This window comes from Opisthorchis viverrini (assembly GCF_000715545.1).
Source record: "Opisthorchis viverrini unplaced genomic scaffold opera_v5_37, whole genome shotgun sequence".
Taxonomy (NCBI): domain Eukaryota; kingdom Metazoa; phylum Platyhelminthes; class Trematoda; order Opisthorchiida; family Opisthorchiidae; genus Opisthorchis; species Opisthorchis viverrini.
Window position 1 is genome coordinate 1,271,594 of NW_008751693.1, and position 21,243 is coordinate 1,292,836.

The following is a 21,243-nucleotide window of genomic DNA, read 5'->3' on the forward strand; positions in this document are numbered from 1 at the left end:
CTTTGTGAGTTGAATTGGTTTTTATGTTGTGGTTTGGTATTTTGATGGATGATAGGCCTATAGTAAGTAAAACAACCTAGGAATTCTCTCACTCACTGTTCAACGTCAATGCGTACAGATCACTTGACCAACCATACGCAGATGAAGTTTTGTTCTATAAAGGTATGAGACTTTTAACTGGTCTCTTCTGTATCTTTGACACGGTCCTTCGAATGTGACAAAATGGGGTTTATGCGGTTATTTCGCCCTATTTCACTGGGATTTACGGTTATTTATTGAGCATACACCTTTCCATCATCGTATGAAGATATGAACATCTGCATTCGCGAAATTTAATCAATCTTTACAAGAAATGCCAAAGCTTATTTGAACCGCCCAAATGGCATGACTGGTTGCACTGATGGGCCGAATCAGTGGAACTTGAGTGCTCTTTTTAAGCATTAGCAATCAAAGGTCATCAGCTCATCTGTCCTTTTGCAATCCGCTGTTCAGGATAGACATTCAAACGATGCACACCATTCCCATCGACTCAGCCAATGATTCTGGATATGCGAATTAATCCATCTGTAGGAATAAACGAGTTCTATATGCATGCATCTTGAGTTTCTTCTCACCAATTCGGGTGGTGCTACGGAAAGGCATATATATGTTTCATGAAAACCAGTCACGGTTGGAAGGACCTACGAATTACAACTCAGAACTAAAAAGCTTATGTAGGTTATAGATGAAAGAATCGACCTTTGGGTTCGGTTTACATGCTGTAGCAACTCTCTTGAGCAACTCTGTCTATAGCAACTCTCCTGAGAACATCATAAACGAGAGATTCAGCTGGGTTCCAGGTGAGTCTCTCGAAAGAACCAAATTAGTTTGCAAATGAGTGTATATTCGCTAACTCTCTTTTACATTTGGATGATGAAGACATCGGTTCGATCAGCTATTACATTCCATAGTTCGTACAGTAAGTTTCCATGAAAAGTTCAGCACATTTTCATTGAGTGATTTGTAGCGTAACTGCTAACCTAAAAAGGTGGGCTGGGTTCAGACGAGAAAAAAAATGCTGATTGTCGGTTTGTTCCATGACATCCCAGCCTATGGTGGGCGTCGGATACCGACCGTTTGAGACCGAACTCGGCGGGCCAATCGTTTGTTGCTGCAGCTTTATACGGCTTTATCATGACAGGTTAAGTAGTCTTTGTCGCTGCTGTAACAACGCGCACACCTCGCAGAAACGCGCGCTTACTACACAGTTTACCTATGGATCTCCACACAGCAAATCACAAAAATTTAAGTTCGAAATCAACATTCACCTAATGAAACAAAAAGGTTAGTGCCTTGAGTAAATAATGTCGACTGAAGATCCGTTAATTCCTTATGCAAACTCATTATATCTGTAGCTGTTAGTGAGCAATGCAGAGGTGCTTTATAAGTGGTAATGGATTCAGGGGCATATGTCAATGAAGGATGTTACGAATAGCTTTGGGGTCGTTGGTGCTGCTTGCTTCCTGAAATGGGGTCCACGTGACCCACCCTGTGTTTGGCTAGATACACTGAGAAATATTGCGGCTAACCGATCCCAGTGGTCATCATTGTTTTACATTCCTGGAGGCGTCTGAACCTCGTATGTTCCTGAAAGACCATAAGCCCCCTAAAATGACACATTTATTCACATCGTAAAAGTTTCTTGAAAGTAATTGATACGGACCTACAGCTGCGAAGCATCTGTGCTTTCACCTGGAGTTGCTTCTAATGGTAATGTCTAAGAATGAGGCTAGGATAATATTTTGTACAGAATAAAAATTATAAAATAAAGTGTACAACATACCTGTAGCCAAAATCCATTTGGATCCTCTCCGGTTAGAAGGTACCAATGTGAACGCTCCTCTGTGTTCTGGATCCAACCGTTTTTGTCCGTCTTCTTCTCCTTTTCTAGCTGTGTAGTTTCTGCCATAGGATAACTTTGTTCAACAGGAGAAGTTTGTATGCTCTCTTCTGCATTTTGAGTCGTCACAGGAAGAGGCCAGTGAAGTCGTACCTCAGCGCTGCTGTTTCCACTCAAATCCGAAGCAAAACAAACCAAACGCTCGATTGGGACTATGCCCAGTGCTATACTGTTCTTAAGCGCATTGTTCTGGAAGAGCTGTGGTGAAAATAGTTCCACTTCGGTGACACCTGGTTTATTAGACTTGGAAGACGAAAGTTTCGTCAGATCCTCCTCTGGTCCATGAAGTCCCAGGCGAGACATCATCTGCGAACCGGATCGGCGGTACCAAGCAATCTGTAATTCCGGAGATCCCGACACGTGACAACGCAATGTAACCTTCAGTTCATCTCTTTTGACTGGAGCATTGCCTTTTTGTTGAACCGCTTTCGCGGCTTCTTGGTCCGGTCCATCCACATAGGAAAGATCTATTTCCAAGGTTTGCAAGTTAGGCAAACTACAGTAAAAATCTTGTGCAGTTAGCTTCTCAATCCATCGGCCGGCCAATCTTTCCGGACTACGACATACTGGTTTGAGTAGGTCGCCATCAAGCTGAGTTCCTGGACGTACATCTAATGCTGAGTTGAACGGCCGTCCTGACAAGTGTGTGGAGTCATCGTTAAAAATCGTACCTAATCCACGTCTGTCCCGTTTGACTGACCTTTGTCTTAGGACGTCTGCCAACCAACGTATTTTGCAGTCACAAACAAAAGAATTTTGTTCGATTGATAAGCTTTGTAACACCAAAAAAGTTGGCTCCAAACGACTTTCTAGGCTCATCAGCTTGTTGCCTGATAAGTGCAAGTTTGTTAAAACTCCGTTTTTTAACAATGGCGCCAAGTCCTCATATGAAAGTGTACGGAGGCCACACTGGTTCATTGACAGAGACACGATCGAAGCTTCTTCAAATGCACCAGGCGCCAAACGCAGGCCTTTGTTTTCATCAAGTCGTAAAAATTCCAGCCGTAACCCAGCGAAGGTGTGAGATTCAATGATTTGAATATTATTCTGTGAAAGGTCCAGCTGCGTGAGAGTTTGTAGGGAATGAAAGGCACCAGGTTGTACGCGCTCAACGCCGCAATTTCTTAAAGTAAGGCGCTGTAGTTGTGTGGTCTGATGAGGATAGTTTGAAAAGTTGGCTTTTAGTAGACTACTGCTGTCAAAACGATGGCCAATGAGAATCACGGACTGGATATCGGCAGACAGTTGATCTGGTAGACGAGAAAGGCCACCTTCCTGGCACGAGAGTGAGCCAGCAATACAGCCACTGCACACCTTGCTCAGACATAATTCCCTTGAGCTGAGTGCATTCGCCGGGGGGAAATTCACGACTGAGTTGTAGACCAGGTAGAAGATGCCCACACGAACTGAGAAATGCTCAGACAAATCAAGCATTGATCACAGAGTTATTCTGTACGTCGGAGGATTTCACTCGAAAAGGCTGTATTGAGGGGAGTTGAATATTGATGGTTCCATATTGGTAAGCCGCGCATGATCGCTGAAAGTAATGAAAAAACGGAAAAACCTATTAATCTTCAAAAAAGCCAGTGGGTTTAGGCAGATTGAGCAGAAATGTAGTCCTTAATTTTGAAGCAAGAAACCTCCAAACCACAGCAATTTTTCCAGGAGTTTATATGCAGTCTGACCTAGTTTATCCTTGTTTCATCCATTAGCAGTGGAAATTTTGTTGCAAAAACTTTCGAAGCTGTCGGAGCTATAAAACAGGTACTATATCCCCCTCCTAATATAACGGTATGTGGGAAAGGGCTGCCACACTAAGTTGGGTAAGCCACTTGATTCTCTGCAGTGAATGAAAGCTCGAAAGTTCATATTAATTTATGAGCACAGAGGTCTACAAAAACCCTCCGGATGGGACATGACTCCGTTAAGCTCTCACTGTTGATATTTCTGATTATTGCAGTCAGTTTTACTTTGAAACGGAGGATAACCCCTATGGATATTTGTTAAAAACACGCCAAGGATCCGGTCAGGTGTTGTGTCTGTCATATCCGTCAGGCATGATGTCCAAAAAATTTATATCATATTCTGAACCGTAAACTTCATCATAAGCAGTCATGGACTACTAGAATTGGAATAAACGAGTCACGAAACGAGTAAAAGAAAGTCAGAAGAGTGATTCCAGAAAGACGCATTTGATGACTCTAACTGGATTCATTACTTACGGTTCTCCAGGATGGCATAAAAAAGTCAAATACCCGTCATCTTGCTGGGATGTATTATTTTCCAACATATAAGAACGCCTCTGATGAACATATTTTCATCATAGCTATTACGCACATTTGGGTCACAGGCAGGCAGCCGCCTAAGTCGTAGCTATTACATTCGTCAGTCGGAACATTTATGTGGTGACTCGGTAAGCCAGTGTTCTTTAACTTAGAATAAGTCAGGGCGCCTCAATGTTTTTGAACACACACTTGGCAGGAGGTCGATAGGTTGCGTGTGTGGTACTCCTTCTGCAAACAGTCAATTCAAGAGGTATGATTAGCATATTAATTGAAATCCTTTGTTTTTCTGCCTACCGTGTGTGTCTGCGTTCAAGCATTGCATAGACGTTGCGAATGACAACTGAATCATTGTTCCTTGGGGAACTGTGAAGGAACGTACACAAGACAATTATGAGTTTGAGTTGTGTGGGGTCTGAAGAAAAGAAGCCTCATATAGTCAGGTTCCGTGAGATTGTTGTTGATTGGACAGGTAAATTGTTCACTTGTTTTTAAGGAAAGTAGCAACGTCAATATGAGTTTTTAACCACTGCTTTCTAGGAGCGCAAACAAATGCCATACAGAGAGAGTTATTAATATTCCAATTTAAAAGAAGGACACGTACCTACGTGTTTATCGAATATGATTACACAGTTTCAGAAGTGACCAGGCAAATCGATATTTGTTTTATGAGCTGTTTCGAAGAAACGGTGGCAATGTGAAACAGGATTCGGCAGCTTCTAACATTTTATAGTCCACTAAAAATTATCGAGGACCGGACAATAACATGAACGTAGATGCATAACCTCATACCAAAAACTCTGCTTGTGCAGTCTCCTTTGCCTGCCCGGATGGGAATTGCTCCCCTGAAGCATATTTTCATACTTTCCTGCCAAATTAGTCTGTGGAACACGGCTGCTCCAGAATTCTGAATCAGACTGTCTGTTAACTGGTTCATGTGACTTTTGTTGCATTATTGCCGAAAGGTAACTCAATCCCATTTTAACCTGTTGTGTAGTTTCCATCAAGCAGTGCCTTACCAAACTCAGAATTCACCACACACATATGCACACACAGACAGACGACAATTGATCAAGTGATGCACATTACCGTAAATGTCAAATCCTCAAATCCAAATGAGACAGTGTCTCGGGTGTGTCTCTCACTTGACGTATGGATCGCTTTACAGCGAGAGAACAATTCAACAAATGATTGTTCCAATTCGTGACAGTATGGTCCCAAATCGGCCCTGAGTTTTCTCACTGGGCAGTTAGTATAGTGACCTAAGTGATTGAAATGTAATCATACTTAACCATCATAGTCATGATGTAAAGAGGAAGAAAGCTGTTGAGTGTGCTGTTGTATTCCGGGACCGTTTGTTTACCATTGGCTTCGGTATTGAACAAAACTGCAAGCTGGATCCCAAGCAGGGCGTATTACCACGCGACGCCAGCAGCCAATCGGTCCACATTGGCCGCACAAATGGGACTTCTTTTACTGGATCGCGCGTATGTTTTTCCGTAGCTTCGGTTATTATTCCTACAATTTTGAGTGCATCGACAGTCCTCTTGGTCTCGTACACGGAAGACGACACATTAAACTGTACACTCTCATTACGCAGATTTATTGAGTTACCGACTGTTTTAGTCTCAATGAAAATATCATTCAGTTAGACACCGTGCACTGAACACTTTTACTTTCTCGGACAACTTGCAACTTTTTTGCGTTGATATAATTTACCGACTCGGTAGAAATAAACACGCCTGAGGGGTTGGATTTCTTTCCAACATTAGTTGGTTGCACGTGTGCGTGTTATAGGGCCTAAGGGAAAGTTATGAACCAAAATAAAAACCTGGTGCAAGAGGGTACGGAAATATCCAGTAAATCTGTGAAAAAAAACACGGAATCACTCATAGTAATCTGGCAAGCGTAAACAAAACTTTTGGACTCCAACGTAGTTGCTTTTTAAATATGTACAACTGGACCTGCAAGGCAAAACCTCAACGGAGGCAGCTATTGGCGAACTAGCTGTTCACCACGATCCTTATTTCACTGTGTTATTTCTTTTCAGAATTCCTATTTAAAATCTGGGAAGGTAGGAGTTGTGTGACATGTTTTTGTTTGAATTCACAGATAGTTTACCTGGCCATTCATGACGCGTTAACCTAATGAACACCGGCCCAGTTTCGTGAAACAGGATCGGTTGGCATCAGTTATAGTGTGACGCGTAATTTTCAGAGTGTGAATTCATCTGATAATCGATACATGTGACTTTCGATATCAATGGGCTTGACTGGCTTCTCTAAATCCTAGTACATGATATGCACCATAACGTGGGGTTTAGTTTCGGATACCAGAAAACTAAATAGGTATTGTGTTCACTAATGTATATTCCCAAAACGTTTATTTTCTGCTGAAAGGATTGTAAGACCTCTCTGAAGACTTCCTCAGTACAATCATTTAAACTGAAGTACACAGTTGGTCATTTTGGACCCGTTTTATCAGTTGATAGTAGTTTTGTTGGGAAAAATCACAACAAAATGGCATGGAAAGCCATAGAAGTTGTTTTTACCTGAAAAAAAGCGCCGAAGGTGGGAAAACTCAACCTGGATTAGTCGTGGCGAGAAAAACCTTAGGAATGACTGAAAGATCGAAAGCTTCGAGAAACTGATCAGTTTATGGCAATCTTCATGTAGCACTACGAAAGGCAGAAGAAATAGGCATGTAAAATGAAACGCGACGAAATCAAAAAAAGTGCAGTTCATCTCCAATACAAGTGGAGGTCATTTCCGTGAAAACTTGTGCATTTTAATAGGGCTGAAAAGTATACCTCTATCCAAGATAGAAAGCATTTTTGTTGAACAGGACACAACAATATATATATATATATATATACTGAAATACAATTTTTTCGTATATTTCTACGACTGGAAACCACATTAGGGTTCCATTTCAAGGACGACGTTGAAATGATATAAAATGTATTGATCACCAGTTTGTTAGTCTCGATTTTGGAATGAGATGGAAATTCCAGAATCCTAATTCATACAGCTTTCTATCAAAATTGTTCCTTGCCCGAAAGATGACAGCTCGCCCTCCTTTCTGCTATCAACGCAAGAAGCTAAAAACATTTACCAAACCAGACAGTCCAACGTGAATGGGGATTGTAGGTCAGGACGCATCCATGCTAAGTTGGAGTGGGAGAAACATTTATGAATAATTCACGTATTACCGGTGACAGTTTCCTTACCCGCCTGACTGATTGTTTACATATGCACTCCCAGAAACACACCCACACATCGAAATAACAGAGACTATAAACGCACACAAACGACATTTGAATTGAAAAGACCCTCTTCAAATAAATTATCCATCAATCGCAATTGAAAATTGAAAGCCAGTCTGCCCGAAGATGAGAAAGGCAATTTATCCGGTCATTTGGGATTGATATGTTGAGCGGGGGAAGAACAGAAGGGAGAAGGCAAGAGAAACGAGTAAATCGTTTGTCCACAACCGATCCGTTCCGGCGTGTGCTTGGCAAATGCATGGGTTGCAAGAATCAGAAATAAAACAGGAGAATTCCTGCTTTCTATGGAAAACAGAATAGGAGTTAGGTGATTGAAATGGGAAAACATAAGTTGTTGTTGTGGCTAGCTATCGAAGGCCCAAATGACTAATAATGCAGCGTCATGTGTTTCCACACCAAAACTCGGGCTGCGCTCACTTTCTACGAGTGGGTGATTTCTTGCCTTTGAGGTTTCTCAAAAATTCAGCTTCAGGGGAAATTGCGAGAAAAACAAAAATAGAGAGACAAGGTGTCTTTGTGTCCCACTGCGGTCGTATTCGGATTCTGATTAGCTTACAGATGCTTGAAAATTAACCCATAGCTATGGATCAGCACTGTTATAGAGATGTATGTAACCGGTATAACTGATTCAACTCGGTAACAGACTAAAAAACTAAGGGGGCTTGCCATTCAACAAGACTGGCTGGTGTGGCTTATAGCAAACCCCAGGTGAACGTTTTCAATAACTAAGCTACGGGAATAATTTTTTTTCTACAGAGATCTCCTGTGCTGTTCACCTGAATTTCGTTCCGGAAACGGAGTAACTTGATAGTGAGCTGCTGAAAATTTAGCTCCCGAAGGAGCGTGCCTCCGATTCGACTACACCTTTCCATTTTTATGTTGGAGTGCAAAATTTCAGTGTACGATAAACTTCGACTGCATTCAGCCTGGTGTCAGTCTGCTCAACCAACCTTTTCTATTTTTCAGCTCGGAAATAAAAAATAACGAGCTTCCTTTGCGTTTTTATGGTTGGAATTACATCCATAATTCTCGGGCTATTAAGTTTCGCATGCAATCGAATTCATGATTATGGGGAATAGCCTTTTGTATTAGCATTAGAATGAATCAGTAGTGCTACTGACAAGTAGTTGAATTAGCACTAGAAAAACTGACACTCAAGATCTGTGCAGTCTATCTCTTTAACCGTGATCAACAGTGTTTCCCTGGTGTGCTTTGTAGCAGGTCGTGGAGAATTTAGGATCGCTTCTGTAAGCGTTGACCGGAAGATATTGTCGCTAAAGAGCAGCCCAGCAAATATGGTTAGTTAACGGAATTAGTATGGGACTTGATCGTTTTGGAAGACATTTACGGAGACTGTGGAACACGAACGCAGGTTAAACATGCACATTCCTAATCCTAAGACAGAGTCATACTCTGTCGAAGCTGTTTGATACTACTCCCACGGGCGCTCGTCTGGGAGAAGCATGAGGTGCGCCACGTATTTGTTGGGCGATACGGGACTACGATTGCTAATCCGCTCAAGTCATCTGATAGGAAAAAGAACCAGACGTCTACTCAGAACGTTACTGAAAGCTTTTGACAACCCATGACCGGTTTTGCCCTACTTAAAGCTCGCCAGGTGGGCCGAGTTCCCACGTTTTCCTCAACTTTATGTTGTACCTGTACCCAAAGCGCGCGAAATCCAGGTGGATCCACTCAAATTAATCTGTTGTTTATGATGCTCCCCTTTAACTTAGTGTAGTAAGTGCCCACAGGATAGCAAGTATGATCAACTGCAACCTAGAGTTGCTGATTTCATGTGGCGGTCGGACTCGAGTGCTGCAATCATCTCGCGGGCTACATTGCTGGAACTTGGTTCCACAGGGTGCATTCATCCCAGGAACGCCACCTGCAGTTGTATCAAGAGTAGAGAGTCCCTGTACTATGAATAATCGCATCAGAAGGTTGTCTGAAAGTAAATTCGTACTGTCTTCCGAAGGAGGAATCTTAAACCAATAAGTTGTTTCTCCCAAGCGACCGGCATGCCCATATTTATAGAAGCAATAGTGCTAACTTCCTTCAAGGGAAGACGGACTGTCCAACCGTCGATCTTGACCGCCGGCGCGCTGTTCAATACGGTCGAAATACTTTTCAAAACCGAAGAGTCTGGTGATGCTCAAAAGGCATCTGCGCAGCCGCATTAGGAGTCAGATAATCATTTCATGCTCCCTGCGCCCTCGGGTTGGTGCAGCCCCGTGCATCCTACCAGATCAGACGTTTGGGTCATCGGTTCCAAGCATGGTCGCCGATGCCCACAGCCTCACCGATCAGACTTCTAATTCGGGAGCTAGAGTCTCCGAGAAGAACCCTCCTTTTTCTCTCTGCCTTATAGGTCAAACTTCTGAGTCAAAGGTTCAAGGTGGAGTGCCTTCGCTAAACTCATTTCGTTGGCCTGGACAACTTGGAAGTATCACTTGCCTGCAGAGTTCTTTGTCCACCGATTTCCCTCCAGAAACCCTTCCTACCGTAAACGCAAATGTTGTAAGATCATTTGATCGTCAGCTAACTAATCGCTATACCTCAAATATCCAGCCACCGATTAACAATAAACAAAATAAAACTGTAAAATCCAAAAGATCCTTCCCACTTAGGAGCTTTTAACGTTTGTACACTATACCATATTGGTGAAGGAGCAATTCTTGCCCAAAACTTATACTACCCTAAAGTTGACGAATGCTCTATCTCTGAAACACACATATTAGATCCCAGTGTGGCCATACACCCCATGTTTCACTCTCGCTCTGTCCGGTGATCCAGAAGTAATGACTCGTGCAATATGGTGTGGGGGTCGCACTCAGCCCCAGAGCTGAACGCGTTTTGCTGGACTGTATTCCAATGAACAGTCGTCTATGCGCCGTTCTGTTATTCAGCTCAATAAAACCCAATGCTAGCGGATATAAAAACGGCGACCCTCTGTATTGTCTGCATATGCCCCGACAAACTGAAGTCCTGACGCTGATAAGGATACTTCCCATCAAGATTCCCGGGCTCAATCATCAAGCAAGAAGCACACTAATGTTGTAATCTATGAGGTGCTATGAGTTCTCGACTCGGTCGTCTGGGCTTCTCGGATTCATATTTGGGTGGTCGATTCAGAGTTAATGCTCTTCGCACAGACAACGGAGAGTAACAACTCTACCAATATGCTGAAGAAACACAAGTTTCCAACATGAATACCTGACGCAGACAATGTAGCTTCTCTCTAATATGACGTCACGATAATGCAAAAGATAGTAAATAATGTAAATATTTTTTTCAACGTTTGCATGCATTCCATACTTACAAAATGTAAAGTGCTGCCGCAAGACTGAGTGGGTTCGAACCCTAACCTGATGCTTACGGATGGAACTTTTGAGGTGATAGACAACTTTATTTTCCTGGGCAGCTACATAATCCCTTGTGGTCTGGTGAAAGACCACATTTCCGTCCGAACTGGGGAGGCCAGAGTAGTTTTTGTGAACCTGTATCACCTACGGCGCAGTCGTGACATAATCCTATCTTTCAAGGAACGACCTTACAATGCATCGGTGTGCTCTATTCTGTTACATGAATCAGAAACCCAGCCTCTGTGCGCTGAGGATGCTAAAATACCTTCACTGGCTGACCAATGGTATCTCTGGAATATCCCACGAGTCTGGCGAGCTGATCACTCTACAGGTTGCACTGGCTTGGTCATGCCCCGTATTCGAGATGACAGACTTCCTCGAACAGCCGTTTTTGGACAACCAGATGAAGAGTGGAGGCGAGTCAGGGAGGGTCAAACAATGACTCGGCGGTGAGGTGTGACAGCCATTACCAGCAAATTCAGTTGCACTGATGGTCGTCGTCTCTCTGGATGAGGACTCCAGAACAGGACACATCCATCTTCGGAGGCATTATCAGACATGCCGCGGTTGCGATCTCAGTGATGCACATTCACCCAAACTTTCGCTTCATTACATAGCTTGCTATCCATATCTTACCGACTGAAAAGTCCATTGACGCGGCTGTATTGATACATAAATTACATCAGTAACCGCCTCCCTAGATCATCGCTGAACGAAACTGTGGCAGCTGTGACTGGTATGGGCTAGCTAAGGCTGATTATGAGGGAGTACGACGAAAAGGTTTGTGATTCCAAAAGAACACATGGGTGTACATGCATCCGTTTAGCTTTATAAGCCTAGGAGAAGGATGGAGGAATAATTCGATGTCTAGAACGCAATAAGACATTGTAGAACTTAAGAATATGCTTTCGGTCATTTTCGATCCCACGGTTATCATTATTATTGCGGTAATATTCGATGAGGACTTCCGCTACTGATGTTTGAAGGCCAAACTTTTACAGGAAGACTTGTCAGCGCATCCACCGCTTCTGCCAGCCAATACTTCGAAGCTCGACGCCAAGATTACTTGCTGATATCATGCACATCCAACGTTGGAGTTTTCACACACTCATCGAGTTTTCCGTTCAATAGATTATGAGGTAGTGTGAACCAGGCTAGGCTTGCGGTGTAGCACCCTGGATTCCTGATATAAGATATCGAGTGAAAGGCGGTGTAGCGACTGTTACAAACGAGAGCACTACGAAATCTGCGGCACCTAAAGATGGACATGCTGAGTATGTAGTACTCAAGGTCGCGCTGTCGGATCCACACAAATGCACAAATATATCACTGGTACAGAGCTGAGGTGGCGGTGAAAATTCACCTTCTACTAGCTGCAAAGTTTGGTATGCCTGTATGGTTAGCTGGTACAGTTGATTGTAAAACAGAGTGGCAAAGGATCTGAACGTCTTTAGAAGAGAAGACGGGCAAGCGACTTTAGTGAACAAGCCAGTATTAGAGAAAAGTCATTCAGGGCGTCGATAAATATTGCCAGGTATGCAGTTTCAACGTCGACTACTCATTAAATATCAGTGAGACGAAGGAGAATTTTTGTACTTGTCCTGAAGCATTTGAAGTAGCAATCTTTTGGTTGTAAGGTAAGTCGTATTCTATCACCGTCATTCGAACCGCGCTGGGCGCGATATGTTGAGTGTCAAACACAGTGAAGAAAAAAGTAACCAAGTTTCCACGGCAGTGTCGAAATTTCATCCAATAGAAACAGAACCAGTTGAACGAATGATTGACCAAACAAGCTGTTCTTGAAAATAGGTATTTTGGGAGCCAAACCTAGATCTGGTAATGAAATCATCCAAACCACTCTGCTGAGCTAAGTACGGCACCAGATAGTCACCAGCAAGCGAAACATTATTCATTTTTTTCGTGGTAAAACTTTTTCGATGGACTCCAGTGAACCATCATCTTCGAAGATTAAGTTGTTGCACAATCCGAAGTGTCCCGGCAAGAAAGTGCTTAACGTGTTACCCTATCAAGATCAATATGATTCTATCCTATCCGTCACCAAGACGCAATCGAAGTTGTTGCAAAAGCAAAATCCTTTCCAGCAGTCACGCGCTATTGCGGTTACTCATCACTTTCTGTTGAAAATTCAGTAGTTGGCGTCAGAAAAATTCAAGTGTGTGAGCAAACCGTAAATGCGTGGGCGTAGCAATTTCAGCAGCAGCTGCATGGGGCCGGCTGAGGCTTAGTCATCATCATCACGAGCATTAGATAGACTCACAAAGGCAAGACTGTCCCCGCGTGTGCGTGGAACGTAAACTCCGGTAGATTGATGTTTACTAACTACCCAGATGTTTCCTGAAACTGGAATTATAGTCTTCGTTAAAAGCATATAAAACTTCAGGGACTTGTTTCGTATCGTTTGCCAGAATCGTACTCGCCAAACAGTGCGCAGACTAACAATATTCTGTGTTATGTCAACTTATTCACCTCAAGTACTTGCCAGAGTTATCACCTATGGAATGTCTTGAGCAACCACCACTTCGTTTCGGGAAGGCGAACGCATACCCAGCGTATAAGCTTTTCGAAATGAGCCAGTTTCCCGTGGCTAAGGGCAATCATTTATAGAAGTGCCGCAACTGACTTCTGTTTTAAGGAGTATAGGTAAATGTACCATAGACTAAAAAAATGCCGTGAGACATCTTTCAGTATAAGGTCAGACACTATGAGAAGGCTGTGGAATATCGAGCATCATAATAAACCAGAATGATGCGTACAGAACAGCAGAAGGATTAGTTGAACTCGTGGAATTTCACATCTCATCCAACTGAGTACGGTCATCACGCTAGATACTGGAGGTGGGAAACTGTCTATCGACAAGTCAATCAGCATTGGACCGGACGTAATGTGTGAGAAAATCAATACTACAAGCATGTAACAATTAGGGGGGAAAGACAACAAAGGAAGTTCCAGGTCACATAGGGTCGGACTAGTTGTGGGACGAAAGGTGGAATAGATTTTTGGGTTTGGAATTTGGCGAGTGTGTCTGATGTTCGTTCACACCAGGCTCACGTAGGTAGAGAGGATGAGAAATAACAATATTTCAGGCAGGTGATATAGTGCGAGCTTGTCTGATCGAGATGCGCTGTGAGGATTTCCACCGTCACACTGAGTTCGGTTATTTCCACTATTGTTTCTGTCTGCCAGGATTAATATAAAACGCCATTAAGCGTAAAAACGCTCCCGACGGCAGGTTTGTTGTTTAAATTAAACAGCAGTGAAGGCCGATATGAGTTGACCCCACCCCTCTGGAAAGATACCGGTGTTACTCGCTTTTAAAGTTCAGTAACTTTTAGTGTGCACACACTGTTTATATCAGTGACCGTGCAGTGCTGTGAATTTTGCCAAGACACTCTGAGCTATTCACCTGACATTTGCAAGGAAAATATTGTGTCTGAAATTGAAAATCAAATGTTCGAATGATAACACGCTTCACTCCGAAATAATCCTACAGAGTATGCGTCTCAGATATTATTCATCTCAAAAACGCTCATATGTTGCAACTACTTGTGACTAAAGGGTCGTCGTAGGGGAGAATCAAGCTGGAAGTAGAAAAAAACCAGTTGGATGCTGTTTGCTTGGGGGGAAATGCTGAGTATCTAACGGGAGGGAATCTTAACATAGATGTGTTGGAAGGACCTTTCTGTGCCACCAGGAAACACCATGACTCTACGATAGGAATTCTAGAGTTAGATGCTTATGAAATGAATCGCCAAAATGACACAGGTGTGCAAATCGTAGCCAGTTAATTGCTTTAAAATCGTGTTCCTGCTCAGCTTAACTACCTTCACCCGTTCATTATAGACATTTACAGAGTACAGGTCGAGAGTTTAGTGAATTTGCTCAGGGACGAAACCAATTTTTGTGCTTGAACCAGAAATGTAGAGATAAACAGTTGTGATTAGCTTTGAGCTAAGACCGCTTATAAGCCCATTTGCCACTAAACCGATGAACAATCCAGACAGGCTTGGTGAATTTTTGATAGTTCGAATGCCTTGAGCATCACCTAGTCCCACAAATATGTTTTCTTATCAAAAGAGAGGACAGCCCTAATTTCACCTGCTCCGAGAATTATACACCGCAAACAAACAGCGTTTTTGTACATATTTCGCTACCAGAACAGCACCTCCTTTTTCCTGAATTTGTGTGTTCCATCGCACTTTGGCAGTTCCGTCGTAAGGGACTGTTAACAAATGTTTTGATCTTAGTTTAGGATGGATGTCCTCATTCCGTACTGCACATCCACATGGATGGACCAATCGTAAAGCAGTCTCCCTTGTCTCGTGGCACCATTTTTCCATCCATCATATAAAGTCCAATTCAGTTAAACGCAAATCTTTCAAGTGACATTGATCTATTCACCGACCTATTCAGCTCTTAGTGTAGATAAATTAATCAGCCGTCTTGTTTTACGACCATTTGTGTCGACTGAGGCCATAAATAATCTAGTAAGCGAGCATTTATCACAATCGAATGTCCGGTCATGGTAAGCATTCATGGTTAGCACTGGTCAAATATTACAAAGGAAAAAGGTTAGAGATTTGTATATTTAACCCCACACAGTTGAATATTACTTACTCCTACAGATCTCATATAAAACCAGAGGCTGCTTCTGGTTCCTCGTCATTCATATTATCAGATCGTTCCATAATATTGTCTCTGGGAGACATTTTTGATTTCTAACAAAAGCAGCCAGAACTGTTGATGAATTTTGGAACCCAGGAAGGATGAAAGTCTGGGTCACGTTTTTCATCGGATGGTAACCAAACAACAACAAAATGCCTCAATGTTACCTTAAAAGTAAATGCTTGTAGGAGTAGAGGAAATTCTGAAGTTTCTGAAGAATGCTTCTTCCGCGAATACTAGAATTGTTCACTTACACAAAATTGTTTGCACACCTTGAGGTAGAAAAATTACCATAACTGTTCCCTGTGTCCATAGCACACGGATACATACTACTACTGACCGCGGATTTAAATGTTTTATGTTTTTGTCTGTAAGGCCTTTACATTTTGTTGCAGAAAATACCAGAGGATTGAAATTTCTTCGCAATGGGCCTAAAGCACCCACACTTTTCCTTACCTTCAAAGACACGGTCTGTTTTGGTTGCGAATCGGCGCAATACTCGTGCCGTGTTTGTACGTGCATTGCGAGCCGTATTCACTCCGATGGAAAATTAAAAAACACACTCTGATAGCTACAAATTGACTTCTCCCTACTGAACCGTTCCGACCGACTACTCACGACACGATGACGTACGTTGGGGTGGATGTCAAGCTGATTTAATTTAGTCCTGTTGCACAGGCACTGGTGGCTGGGCGCGTATACGTTACACAAACCGATACATATATGCACTGTCTAGATTGGCAACCATAAAAAAATGCAGACGGTGGAAGAAATTGATTATGGGTGTTGCTGTGTGTTTACCTCTGATAAATAAGCCAAGTTGAATTCGAGAATGGTTGTGGACCAGATGCATGCCAGACAGTATGAAAAATTATTGCGAATAACTCTGAGCTTAAAACTATATCCTGTGGTGGTTCCAGCCCAAACTGAATTGCTCCGTGTGTCATTTACTAGAAACGTTACACTCCATCTATTACGATAAACAGGAGATCATTTTTTTTGCAGATGACAAATGAACATAGCAGTGCGACATGCTGACTGCATGTGAAATTTTTGCTCGCCTCGTTCATGCTAGTCAATTCCCACTCATTCAGCTAATGTATTTAATTGTGGGTGTGTATATACTCTCAGTGAATCTTCAATGGCCAAGAGCCGTTAAAACAGGTGCGCACCGCATCCTTCATCCTGGCTGAGCAAAGTCTCATGCATAATTTAAATTTCAAAACAAATAACTGCTTTTCAACGTACGAATCAGCCAAAAAATACAAATCAAACTAGGAAGCCTGATTGTAAAACAAAACAGGATCCTCACTAAATCTATGAATTTAAAACAAGGATTGTAGGACGGACTATATATTTGAGAAGAGCTTGACAGATTTCATCCTAAGTAACTCATTTCCATATCAATGCAACTGGACTGCACAGATAAAGAAAGCAAGATGTCGACTACGAGTACGTCTATGAAGGTGGATCGTATGCTCATGCAGGGAGTTCAGTAGCAATCTAGCTGTGTACTCTGCAAGATCACTTCAATGAAGGCCCGCTGTCACGCCAGACGTCCATTTCCTAGTCGTGATCCTTTCAATCACCGAGATATGTCAAATATGCTTTTCAGCCTATACGGTTCATTAGAATGGGCAAACAAGGCGTTCAAATACTGTCTAGTGAATGTACACTTTTAGGTCACACTCTTTACGCTGTGCCAAAACAATAAGCGTGAAAAGAGTTACGCCTTTACACCGAATGGCGATGTTGCGGAATGCACGTAGCTCGGCTGTGCTGGGTGAACAGACCAACAGCCATTTACGTCGAAGTTAGGGTCATCTACCAGTTGACTTTCTAATGTCTAGAAAAAGTGAGATTTCCAATCCGAGGGTCGTGACCGCAATGACAGTGTCACTCACATGTTTTGGCCAAATCCGATCTTCCTATTCGATCGCACATCGGACATCGATGAGAAATGCAGATAGGAAGAGAAGCCTCACAACAATCGAGGCTGAAATAGGTAGTTGGCACAGATATATGAGTGTCCAAATGATCTGATTTAAAGGTGAACGTTGCCTAATGTGACGAAGCTGCAGAATGAGGCTAGGGAGAGTAGTAGCAAATATTACAAACTGTCTGGGAAACTTGTGTGAACGTACCTGCTGATGCAGAGGCTGAATGATCTGTGTGCAGTTTCTCGAGAGTATAGCGTTGATAACTGTCTAACTTTATGTCATACCAGTGATTCGTTCACTTAAGCTTCAATGATGAGACTCATAGTCAAATGGAGACTGCGAGTGTCTCAGTGGTCAATCGTGCCTGATCAGCTCAAAGGTGTATACTTGTTTATTGGACATTTAGCCGAGAAACAATCCCAAAGCCCATATGAGTATCAATGAGATTGCCTTGATTTCCCTGTAACTTGGACATATATCACCATCGAGAGCTCCTGGTTTGATATCACACATCATACTATGCTCCAAGGGATTGCCAGTGCTAAGCTCTGATTTCTAATCTCGACTGTTGAGGAACGATATGAACATTACTTGCAAGTAGATGAACTCATCTAGCACATTGGATAGTTTCAAGAGAAATGAAACATAGTCCCGTCTTTCTGAAAGGGTTATTATAGCCTGTCTTGCTCAGTTGTCTGTGCTTATCTATGTTCAACTAGCTCTATTGTACATCTTGTTTATGTTTGAGCAAATCTACGCACCAAGCTTCGGCTTGAAATTCAGAGAAAACTAGTCCGGGTGTGTATCGGTTGTCTAGCTTCTCCCGTAATCGCAAGTAGCAAAATGGATATGATCTTTCGATGACAAAGCTTGGTGGCAAATGGTGAGTAACATGGCGAATCAATGATGATTTTAAAAGGACTGGCAAGGGTTAGTCATTGGTGGTATATATAGTTGCGAACAAAACGTGGTATCACCTTGTGCCACCTCGCTCGAAGTCAATTAAATTCTATGGAGTGCTGGGCTTTATTTACTACAAGTCAACTGACGGCACTGTTCTGGACAGTTTTCGTGGAATCACGTCTCCTGGCAGGGGATTTGTCGAATCTCATGCACACCGTTTTGTTTTCAGCTAATCATAGCAGTCCGACTGTTTTGTCTATCCTCAACAAATCGCTTCGTACGGCAGTAGTTGTCGGGTAAAAAAGAGCGTGGTCTATGTCGCTCCGGCAGTTCCAAAAGTTCCCAGCAGGACGGGAAAATGATTCCTCTTTTGATGGCATAATGGCCGTAATTATTTCATCCCCTGAATTCGGTCAAACGGAACTGATAATGTTGATATTTCGCTTTTCAACAGAACGTGGAATATGCAGGACTGATCAGACAGCCTGATGCTAAGGATGATTTTTTGAGTTCTACAGGATACTTAAAAGGTGTGTGATAACCAAGTATGCCTAACCCGTAAATGAGTCTTTGAGATTCAGAGAGAAGTTCACTACATTCATATAGTATGGCGCCTGACATACGTAACCACTACGCTACCGTGCTCCGGCCAGACCATCCGGGTTAAAACTAACGAGAATTTCGGGATTCAGTAAAACAGTTTCGTGGGTTAGTAAACATGGAAATGTCTGTGCCCATCTTTCACACGACATCATATTTTCCCCTAACCTCAGCACTGCCATCGTTGGCATTAGATGTGTTTATGGGTGAACATTTACTCTCTGTATTGTCTGTTTCCACTTAAAACTTGAACGGTGGGGGGGGGAGAAAAAAACCGCACACTGTTTATGAAGTCCAGCAACGAATATCGATTGATCTACAATTAACCACAGCAAACCTTAGAACAACTGACTTTCCGTAATGATTTAGTACAACGTTCCGTATTGGTACGATCCAAAATGTGATCCTGCAGGAGAGGATAAACATACCATGGGATGCTAGCAGTGGCTACTTTGACAGCCAACAGGCTTCTTGCAGCATCATTTGAAGCGTACTGAGACTGACAGGAACTTTCAAAATGTTATCATCTAACAAAAATTGCCCACCCTTATATGGTCATACCTGACCAAGTCTAAATCTATGCCTAAAACCTATGCCTACAAGTCCAAAGGTTTTTTTATATGGCAAGTGACTTCAACCGACTTCTGAAAAGTAGTCACTCACGGAACCAGCCAATACGTGACCACGTGATGTCTTCCGTAGTTGAAGGATGGGGGCGTTATATCCTATCCAATTGAGAACTAGCCGCCCGTGGCCAACCGGTTAATTGTTCACTCACTAGCCGTAAAGTTGCGGGTAAGAAAACCCCCTGAGTTTCGTGAGATGCATACTGCTGATGACTCTCAACAAAGATGAAACAGGTGTACGCTGCTTCTTGGCATTTCAGCATCGAGTGGCTTCAGTGACGGGGTGAACTTTCTACCGAACCTCACAAAATCCCTGCATATACTCATCAATCAATCAAAACTGTTTTTTCACGGCCTATTTCGCATCACATCAAAATATATCTGACTCAAAGTTTGAGTGTACTGTACTAAACAGTCCTGTAATGAGAAGGACAATGCCTTCACACTGGCGGCCCACAGTTGCACATGAAAAAGTTCCAAAGATCACGAAGAACATAGTTTCTTTGACCCGAGATGAGTGTGAATCAGATCCATATGACATGATTTTTTGTCTCAGACAATATAAATCTAAGAAGAGACAATTCCTATACAGTTCTGCCTTTGGTCAAGAGGCAAAATACAAGGCGGTAACGTCTCTTGACAACGACGTTCCTCACGAGCCAGTATAAAGTGTTTCGAAGAGTAAAAAATATGCACAAATGAAACAGGACTTGGAAACAGTGCTCTGAACATATTACTCAATTAATTAGTTAATCCGGCATGTACACTAAATGTTCTGTCTTTCAGTCTCACAGCCTTTTCAGAAGATTTGTCGGTAACTTTTTACTGGGACGGGAATTCCTTTAATAAACTTTGGACACTTGTCTATTGTAAGATGTTCCTCATGTCTTTAGAATCGCCAAGTAAAGTTCTACAACATATCGTTCGGTATTCGCAAACTCAAAGGCTGAGTTATGTTTCAACAGGTTTATATGAACCACATTAACCATTTGATTCTTTTGAAATTGCAATAGTAAATTGTTTCGCACTAGATCATCCAGTTTAGCTTCCAATCAACACAAAACTGTTCAAAAAATTGTCGAATAAACAAGTGACACAAGGATCACTGGTGAAGATTTATCAGTAAGAAGATGGTGTTGATACTTAGATGGTCTTGCAACGCAAGAACATGAGCGGCCAGCAAAAGTTCAGAACTACGTTAGCCCAGTGAATTTATTCGCAACCTTACAATACATCGAGGAACAATCCCTTTCCCAAGCATTATAGCCCGCTAACTCCAATTTTGTACCCCTTGTGCAGACCATAGGTATATAATAGCATTTGATTGCAAATATGTGGTGGATTATCGTAGTAGTTGATCAACGGTCAATCGGAATAGATCCACGTGGGAACCAGGGTGCCTAGAACCATGATTTTGCACTACAACAAAGGTAAGCTGTTTTTGCAGATTTCGCTTTTGTTATTTCACCCCTAAATTAGGTCGTCTCACTTCTGATTGCTTTAAGGTTTGATTTGCTCATCCACGACGATATCTAGCATCAACTAAACCACTCACGGGGAAGAACGGAAAAGGAGCGAGTGCCAAATGGAACAGAAGAGTATTTGATTTAAATTGGACT

At 42.5% G+C, this 21,243-nt stretch overlaps 1 protein-coding gene across 1 annotated transcript in view; it reads right to left on the reverse strand.

The window, feature by feature from the left end:
• T265_02844 (hypothetical protein) overlaps positions 1–21,243 on the reverse strand; it is a gene marked incomplete at both ends in the record, with an annotated part of 61,474 nt that overhangs the window by 1,789 nt on the left and 38,442 nt on the right. Inside the window, one exon of the mRNA XM_009167188.1 lies at positions 1,823–3,476. Within this exon, the coding sequence (XP_009165452.1) occupies positions 1,823–3,373 (1,551 nt within the window). The remainder of the gene's footprint in view (positions 1–1,822; positions 3,477–21,243) is intronic.